Below are 10,053 nucleotides of genomic sequence, written 5' to 3'. Positions count from 1 at the left end.
CAGCTACCAAAATAACTTTCAGTACAAGCTTATTATTTATTAAGGACGGTGAAGTTGATGGTGTCTCTGGAGGCTCGACCGGCCGGCCTTTCAACTTAGCAGACAATTTGGATAGCAATGAGGTCAATGGGCCTTTCTTCTTTGCAGCTGCGAGCAAAAAAGATCAGCATGCATTAAGATGGGGCGACAGTATTAGTCTGAAAGGCTAATAGACAGAGAGCACATGAATATGAAATAGATAAACAGCAAAATTCAGCACCAGACTGGTCCTTTTGTAGTGTAGTTTTGCCATCTTGAATAGGGCTCTAAAGAAAATGGAGGATTAATCTGATAAATGAGAATTTATCTTCATATAAGGTGAACATCAGACACAGACAAATTGAAAAATCAACTAGTGTAGCACCATAATTTGGTCACACAGTTGGAAATGTTATCCATATTCAGCAAAAGATGAAAGAATTCATTTCTCGTGGTTGTTCGTTAGATGATGCACAAACTATAATAATTATGGTTTAGGTTTAGTATTTCTACTGGAATCATTTTATATTTATTTAATTAGATCTATCCTAATGATTCTGAAATTTGCATCATGAAAAATGCTATTTGCACAATCATATTCTCTCAATTTAACGAAAATTGCAGTTGCGTATTCACTACAAGATACAAGTCATGTACAATCGCTCAGTAGCTAACGGTGGCATCTATATCAGAGTGACAGAAGTAACAAAATAGTAATGTTCTTATAATGGTTTTCATAAGACAAGTCATTAATGCTAAGCATATAATAATCAAGGTAGTTCATATATCAATGCTACTTAATGTCACCTTTGCTTTTGAAACGCCTTTCTTCCTCGCCAACACGCCTTCGCAGTACATTGAGCAGTGATCCAAAATATAAAGCAAAAACCGTGCAGGTAATTGTGATGACATTGTAAGGCATGCTAAAATCAGGAGTTGTCAAAGGCACAAGTAGCACTTCTGTGTAAGAGATAACATGCTTTCTTTCCTGAATGGAGCATAGATAAGACAATGAGTAGAAAAGAAAAATAAAAACAGCTTAGAGCCATTGAGATTGCTTGTTAAGATACCTGTAATTCATTCAATATTGGCAACTTGTTCAGAAGATTATCTTCAAAACTTACGCATGCTTGGAAGTCAGTAAAGCTTACTACAGCTGATGGAATGTCAAATCCCTGGTTAGCATCTGGAGGATATTCATCTATATGCAGAAAGCCCTATTGAAACAGCAAAGTAAGTAAGAAGGATGAAAAGCAAAATTGAAATACTGAAAAACATATCAAAAGTGATGTGCCATAGATGACCTAATGAAGAAAATACCAAATGTCCTAGAGCTCAACTCAAAACAAAATATGTAATATTAAATAAGCTGAAATTAGCAGAATTTATCAGATGGCAACAAATAAGAGTATATCACAAGGCAAGGAAAACCAAGCAATCTAAAAAAGGCCATTCTTTTAATTGTCTTTCTACTAAATTACTAATTATGTCTTTCAAAACGGCCAACTTCTTTCCCAGTTATTATTTCATCCATTATAACCTAACAATTCCTAATTTTGGTTTCGAGCCAGTACAGGATTTGAAATTGCCCTTTTGAGCAGCAGGGTTTGAATTGGCTACAACACACTCAAAATCCGTACTAAAAAATAATATGGAAGAATTGAAATTGGGATCAACAACACTTCAATTATTAGCAAAAAGTTGCTTTGAATATATTTAAACCCATAACCAAGAAAATATCAGATCTAGATTTTATGATTGTCAACATCTCAAGTTAATCAATTATGCTTCCTAACACTTCGACTTTAGTCCTTAAGTCACAGATGCCCGCATAAATATTGCAAGTTACATACATGACTATTCCTTTTTTCATCCCTCATAAAATTTAGTCATTCAGTTACACTATCTAAAATTACGTACACAAAGATTCAAATTATGATATTAAAGTACACTATCTGCTCATTTCTCTCCATGTATTTAATTTTTGTTCATGAACAGCAATCAAGCAGCTGATGTTAGCATGATTTGGTTACCAACAGTTCTGACTCAATCAAAATGTTTCACCTTATCAAACTCCAAAGTTAATGCAGCTGTTATGACACCACAAGGTAATCTCAAGATCATTTCCATTACTCCAGGAGAGACCTTGTCTTCGGAAGGTGAAATGTGTATCTTTTCTATGTTTTCCATTGTAGACTGAAGTTCTCCATCTATGAACACCTTCAGTGTATGATAGTATACCTTGACATACCACGGCACCACTTGGAAAATATTAATCCTTAACTGAGACCCTTTCTCACAGCAACCAACTGTGGGTGTATTGTTGCTACTTAAAGATTTCAATGAGATTGCTATGGCACCCCTCTCATTCCCACTTCCCATTAAGAACCTACTAGCATATAAAGGTGCTTGCTGACATGACCAAACTACAGGGAGCTTCCACCTTAAACCCAAATCAAATGGTTTTGAGTCATTGTAATCCTCAACCAAGAATTCAAGGAGAATAGAGGAATCCTCTTTCTGCAAGTTCTCTACTTCTTTTACTACTCTGTCAGGGGAAGCTGACATTTCAAAGATAGTGTTATTCCCAAAGTCGTCATGAATAAGAATCCCACTCTCCGGTGCTTCACTTTTTTTCCTTACTTCCTTCAATTCAGATACAAGGTTCTGCTCAAATTGAACATACACGTTACTAGACTTTGAAACGGAACACTTACCATGGACTTTCCTACCAAATAACGAATTCAGGGACCAACTTGGCTGTAATGTCTTACCAGAAACCATTGCTCTAGCCCCCAAAGTGTTTGGTTGAAGAACAACTGTAAGAGTTTGTTCAAGCATTGTACCAGCATTCGATTTAGCTGTACCAAAATCATCTGAAGTTAAATGCAGCCGCTGAGAATGATAATATCCTTTGTGTATAGAAGGTCTATCCATAAGCGCAGAAAGCCCAGCTTTATCTCGGCAAGGAAGCAACTTCAACCAGGGAGTGAGATTTTCTGTGCAAAGAGCTTCACGGGGCAGTGTTCCGTAACGTAATTTGCCTGCAAATGAATGAAAGCTCCACTGAGGTGCAGAGTAACTAGTTGAATGTTCCAGGAAGTTTATTGAAGCACAAAAGAGCCCTGAAAGAGCATGGGTCAAATTTCTCCATGAATCATCAACCTGATCTAGGGGAACATCAAAATCAGCCCATAACTCAACTCCAGGAGGCTTTGCACTGCTGCTTGATATGGGATCATATCCCCCCCAGCGTTCATAATTCCACCGACCTTGAGTGAAAGATAACTCCATCTCCCGGACTCTGAATTTATTAACCTGATTGTGCAGCGGCCCAAAAGACTATCAGTTATAAAATCAGATTGCACTGAACTACAAAACCCAGCAATCCAACAAAAAAGATCTTATCGATCTTTTAAGGAGTATTGAGTATTTCTAATAACATGAATGCATCAAAAATAATATCAAATGAGGAATGCAGTATTCCCCAAGAATAGTTCGCTCAGAACCTTTCAAAAGGACAAAATGGATTATCCATGAACTACATGAAAAGATCATTCACAGTTTCAGTAAACATTTACACCAAGTCCAAAATATAATAGCTCAGATCAAGACATCAACCAAATTGCTCCAACTTCCAAGTAATCAAAATCATGTCATTACAACATCTAACCCAGCAGATTTATCCGCTTCATGCTCCTAACATAAAAAAGGATGCAATATAGAAAGAAAAAAAAGAATTATATGGCTACAATCTTCGCGACTGGTAAAAAAATGGTAGAAGAAATAACCAAAGGTGACTACAAAGTTACTAGGGAAGATTAAATCCCCAGTATATTGCAGCCAGTGTGGTCATTGTAAGAATACGGTACACTTGCAATAGGGAAGTTGAAGGAGACCAGACTTGCCTGAATTCATAGATATTTTTACGATATTTGATGGGGCTCACTCTAACAAGATTACATGTGACTGAATGTCTAGATTGCCAATTTTTGCAATGAAACTTTGCAATTTTGAATATCTGGCGTAACGAACATTTTCATTTAATTTTCCCTTCAGTACTGTATATTTTTACTCCATTTCTTATAAAAAAAAAAAAAAATCACGAACTTTTTCCATTTATAAATGCATATGCTTTACCCATATGCATATTTTTAATCAGAGATTTAGTTTGAAATTGACAATCTGAAGAGACCAGTTCATGATATCTGAATCATAGCTAGTTACCATATGCAATCCTAAGTTTATTCCACAAACTGTAGTGATCTGCCTAGGTTCTACAGATTAAAAAAGAACAAAATTATATCTTTATATATTTTTATCCACCATAGTGGAGATCCACAAAAATTTCTTTATCTCCTCCAAATATATTTGGGAGGTAATTCAGCATCTTTACTAATGGCATCCCTTTCACTTTATATAAACTTAGTACAGTTAATGAAGAATGTACTTCTAACAAAATCATAATTGAGTTGTGTAAAAAGAACAAAAGGCTAGGAAGTCTAGATGGGAAAGAAAGAAAGCTGAAAATGCCGTCAACGAAGTAAAACTGAACTCACATGACAAGTTTTTCGATTATCTCTACATGAAGGAAAGGGAGACCAAACTTGTAGGTTAGCTAAATTATGGGAAAAGGATACTGGAGTTTTCATCTGTCAAGTGCATTAAGGATGAGAACTCAAAAGTTTTGGTTAAAATGGACATCATTAAAGAGACAGTTGTTATTTCAATAATTGTTAAATCAAATCCATAATGCAAGTATGAGATAGACAATAGCTATTAACTTCAGATAGAGCAAAGTTGTCTTATTGTTTTGCAGAGTCTCGATCATATAGGAGAAGGAAGCCCCAAAAAAAGAAGAAAGCTGGCAAGGCTTTAGGACCAAATTGTATCCAGTATCCTTAATAAGGTTTGAAAATGTTTTATAAGTTGGAGTATCTCGGTTCCCAATATATAAAATTAAAAGGATTCAGAATTAGTCACCTTAAAATCTAAAATTACTCGTTCAGCAGTATGGATATTTAAGGCCATTGAAATCCCCAAACTGGGTCTTTTCAATAGTAAGGCTCAATTATTCACATGGAAGGGGATATCTATGACATGGTTCAATGAATCAAGGATAGTTGCGTGAAGTGCTGGAGTGACCCTAAGGTACTATTGATTGGTAAATTCCTATATGCTTAAAAAGAAAATTTTTAGGACTGCAGAAATACTTGTTATGTTGTATGGATATTCAGCTAGAGTGTAACTTCGGAGAGAAAAATACTATGTATTCTCGTTAAAATAGGAAAAAATAATTATAAATGACCGCACTGAAGAATTGGTTAATGCATCATCTATTGAAGAAAATCTGGGGAGAAACATTCAAGATGGTTTGGGCATTATCAACGAAGTCTCCTAAATGAAGTCATGAACGAGGTAAGAAAATTGATGAAACTAGTATTAATGGTAACACAACATCATGTGCACTAAATTAAAAGGATTTGACTGTCTATTCTATCAGGTGACCTTTGATTGCGTGAAGTGGAAAATCAGAATCCATGAGGCCATCTCTAGATAACTATGAGATAGGGCTCCTTGAGTTTAGTTAAAGTCAATTGAAAAGTTAAACTTCTTATATCTTATAGAAAGCCAAAGCAAAGGAGTGTCTCACTTGGTTTCCACAAGACATGATTTACTCGAACAAGTTTGACCTTTTTGTTGATCTACTACATCCCCCCGACCCAAACTTGCAATTGATAGGTTAATTCGATTTAACCTCCAGAACAAGTTGATTGCCAGCTGCAGAATCATTAACTCACCTCACTTCACAGACACATCTATGGTTGCAAGCTCCCTAACTGATTTATGATTCATTGATTGGTTATATCCTTCCACAACCTTCTGTTTATCGCTATTTGTTTCTCAACATTAAACACTCATTTCTACTGCTTCAATCATAATTAGGCTTGTCCATTCTCGAAAATCTTATATAGATCTTCAAAAACTGGAATCAGAAATTTCAGTCAGACAGATATTCCTTTCTTTCAATGTTTTCTATGTGGAGATATATAAGTGCTTTGAATATAGAAATACATCAATAACTAATTTACTTTCAAAATTATAATTGAAGTAAGTCCATTGAACGAGAGTTTAAATGATTAAATAATTGAACATAAAATGCTCAAATCGTGCAAACATGAATTCCACTCTTTTGAATTTCTTATTGCCACACTAGCTACTTCTCTACTCGCTAATATAAAGAAAAAACTACTTTTTTTCTACTACATTTGATACATTATCTCCATAGTCATCGAACATAATCACAGTAACTCATTAAGTATTTTGGTTAATCTAGATTACAAGTGTATATAACTATTAAATGCGAGTACGTGGAGTGAAGGGAACCTTAATTAAACTAATCATTGAGCCATGTATCCTTCAAAATTAGCTGCAATTTTAACAAAACCGAATTTTACTAACCGCTGATGAAACAATCAAATCCGATACCAAATACAACATCAAACTATAATCTATGAAATCCACGAGGTTTGCCCCATTTGATTATAAATCTTTAATCACCTGAAATCCAAATCTTTATCACTCTTGAATGTCAATTAAAACAATTCAAGAAAAGACAAAAAAAAAAAAAAAAAAACTTACAGAATACATCAATGAGAAATATACGAAATCTACTCAAATATTTTGCCTCGTACTCAAAATACAAGTAATATATTTTACCAGTTGATAAATTGATTTGGGGAAGAGATGGTGGTGGCGGCCATAGATTCTAGTTGGTGGCACAATGCTTTGAAAGTGAAAATGGGCCAGAACTTTTCGATCGGGTAATGGCCTCAATAGCAGTCCTTCTGTAAACTCTTCATTCAGTTCTTCTGCAATTCCTCCTTTTGCTGAGGATTCATATGTAGAAATTAGAATTAAAAACATAAGAACAATTGGTTCTCGGCTACCCATTAGATGATCACTTTCAAGGGAGGTTTCACTGCGAAATTGTAGTTGTGAATGTAGACAGCATTTGAACATCACAGTCCCCCATGGAAGCTTCACTCAAAGCTCTTAGCCTCTGGGGAATATTTTGGAGACTGAACATGTTGATTGGGCCGGAGTGGGGCCAATGTATACTTTGCTGGTATAGTCTTCTGACTTCGAATGGGCCTGTCAATCTGGTCTAAGCGCTTTACAATTAGGGAAAAAATCACAACTCAGATATATAATATATCCAAATCAAAAATCAGGCATAATGTTTTAAAATTTAAATGTTCGACATGTATTTATATATATATGGAGATTCTGTTACATTCGTTTCCTACAATTAAGCTCTCTTACCTTCTATAACAGGACTCCAAACACTATAAATCTGTTACCAAATTCAAAAAATCTTTCAGATTTCATTATTCACGGCAACACAATTGATGGTGTCGATTGATTTTACTAAAAATTGGTCGATTTCATTCCGTTCTTGGGTCACAGAGATTTCATAAAAAGCAATTAATTGCCAGAGAAGACAATCCAGATAATAATCTGATTGTTCTGTTTGCCAATTCGAATTTCACATTCGCGAATTGAATTCCTTAACACAAATTGGTCCTAAATTTATCGTTGCAGGGGAAGAGAAATCATTGGTGGCCATAATATAATACAAATAACAGCGTATTTTGCTGCGGTCACAACTTGAATTCAATAATCACGAAATTAATGTCGTTCGTCACAGAATTAGTATAACATCTAATTTGCAGAATGGTGTACTAGCACGTATATTTATTGTATGGATTGCAATCCTTATTGGCGTTGGTAACTCGCCACTACAGTTATTTAACCCTTGTGAACAGAGTTATGATAGAATTTGGTCAAGATCTTACGAAGGTAGCAATGTCATTGAAGTAAGTACTGAATGAAGATTTACCTCCCATCAAGATAAAAAAATGACAATAATGTGCTATCATACATTCTGTTGAAGGACATGGAGCGTGAACCTGCTAAATATCTATCGTTGACGTAGCTAAGGCAGAGATCGTCTAGAGAAGGAGACTGACGATAAAATGCAAACATTGTGGAGGACATGGTCACAATCGTAGGAGGTGCTCCAATTTGGCTCCATTATGCTAAAATGATAGAGAGAATAACATACAAATATTACATAGATTGATAATATTCTTTTGAGGATAATGTTCACTGAAAATAGTCTCCTTGAAGATTGCATTCAGATTGATCAATAACTGTTAATTCTTTATCAACTTTGGAGTTGGAATAATAATTTTTCGAGATTTGGACCACATTTGTAACCTGATACCGAATCTGTGACTTGTATACTGTGACATGTCATATGAAAAAGTTACCTGATATATGAATCTGTAACCTGATTGACAACTAAGTATGAACCTTCTGTCAACTATGTAGTCTGATTCATAACTGTCTGAGAACAGAGGTGTGACCTGAAATGAGAATATGTGACCTGAAGTGTGGACATATACGGGTAACTTGTTTCCTAAATCTATGATCCATGTGCTGTGACATGTGACGTGTCCTATGAAAGGTTATATGTGACCTGGTTGGCAAACTAAGTTTGAAACTCTATAGTCTGTTTCATAAACATCTATGACCTGAGGTCTGGACCACATGTGTCGTATGAAAAGTTATATGAGACGTGGTATGTAAATCTGTGACCAGGTTGATAAACTAACTGTGACCTGTCTGGTGTAGCACGTGACATGTTTCACCAACTACATAACATTGTTAGAAATAAAGAGCCTGTAAAATTTACACCATATATATGAAAAATAGCATTAAAATGTGATCGAAGATTGATGAATTATGAACTTCAACACGTTAATATCGTTTATTGCAAATCAAAGTTTACGAGTTACCATTTATTACAAGAACCTCTATTGACTAGATTCATGCAATGTTCATAATATTTACAAACTAAATCATTGTCTTCACTAACAAATCTAAATCCAATTTTCAGTCTATGACAAGTCCTTCCTCCCTCGTAGGCTGCAATTTTCAGTCTATAATAAGCCCTCCCTCCTTTGTGGGCTTAACTTTGATTGTATGGTGGTAAGAACACCCTTGTATATGACATTGTAATTTTGTCAGGAAATAAACTTTTTTCTGGTATTTTGGATTGTCAGACCTACATGAAGCATTAATAATGATAAAATTGTTAAATACTTGTATTATAATTTAGACACAGAGAAAATGAAATAATGACTCTTCAAATTTAAGGTCACATTCACCTGGTATGGTTACATGTTCACAAAAAAACTTGTGTCACATATGGATTTAATGGTTACATTTAGCCATGCAATTAGGACATGTACATGTGTAAGTATTTGCAGTGAGACCACTTGGTCACATATAGGTGAAATGGTTACACATGGACATCGTATGACTAAAACACATCATCAACCATGTTAACAGTCATATCACAGGCATATGAAGTCTTTTCATTCAGGTCATAGATCCCAACAAACTTCAGTCACATTCACATATTAAGGTCACATTTAGAGTCTTCACGGTTATAAAACATAATATTCATATCTGCAAAATCCTATCCCCATTCCAGTAAGGTCACAAGCAGTCATATTGATATGCATTCACATCACATGTTCCCAAGATCCACAATCACATTTCGAACATTATGGTCACATTTTGGTTATTCATGATTAGACAACAGATAATTCGTAACATCGAAAACGAAAATCCAATGATAAAAACATTCTGCGTTCAAAACCGTAAACCCTACCCCATTCCTATCAAGAAACAAATTGAACAGATTTGAAGGTCATAGATCTTTAATACGTCTTCAATACATATCACCCAACGATTCTTCAATATATACCCGTCACTTAATGTATTAAAAAAACATAAAAATCAACATACCATGTTCGATTGGCCTTTTCGCGGGGTCATAGGCGACGCCGTATGCTTTTTCATATGGGATTTCCTTGAACTTTCCTCATGCTTCCTCTTTCCTCTTCTTTCTGGCATGGCATGGCATGGATGTTTAGCGCTCTTTTGGAACCCTTGGGTTTG

At 35.1% G+C, this 10,053-nt stretch overlaps 1 protein-coding gene across 3 annotated transcripts in view; it reads right to left on the bottom strand.

Annotated features, from left to right (window-relative positions):
• The window catches only part of LOC111403628 (GPI transamidase component PIG-T-like), a 9,381-nt gene extending 2,246 nt beyond the window's left edge, over positions 1-7,135 (bottom strand). The window contains exons 1-5 of one of the 3 annotated variants that reach the window (XM_023032202.1): positions 6,739-7,135; positions 2,083-3,336; positions 1,089-1,235; positions 826-1,006; positions 26-147 (exon numbers count right to left, since the gene is read on the bottom strand). In XM_023032202.1, coding sequence (XP_022887970.1) covers positions 26-147; positions 826-1,006; positions 1,089-1,235; positions 2,083-3,336; positions 6,739-7,041 — 2,007 coding nt within the window. In that variant the 5' untranslated portion in view covers positions 7,042-7,135. Of the gene's footprint in view, positions 1-7; positions 148-825; positions 1,007-1,088; positions 1,236-2,082; positions 3,337-6,738 lie in introns of all 3 variants that reach the window. The other 2 variants (XM_023032201.1, XM_023032203.1) reach the window with 2 other exon arrangements.
• Positions 7,136-10,053: the final 2,918 nt, after the last annotated feature.

Source organism: Olea europaea, chromosome 11, assembly GCF_002742605.1.
Source record: "Olea europaea var. sylvestris chromosome 11, O_europaea_v1, whole genome shotgun sequence".
In the NCBI taxonomy this organism is placed as follows: Eukaryota; Viridiplantae; Streptophyta; class Magnoliopsida; order Lamiales; family Oleaceae; genus Olea; species Olea europaea.
The sequence above is the reverse complement of the archived record's forward strand: the minus strand, read 5'-3'. Positions and strand labels throughout refer to the sequence as shown.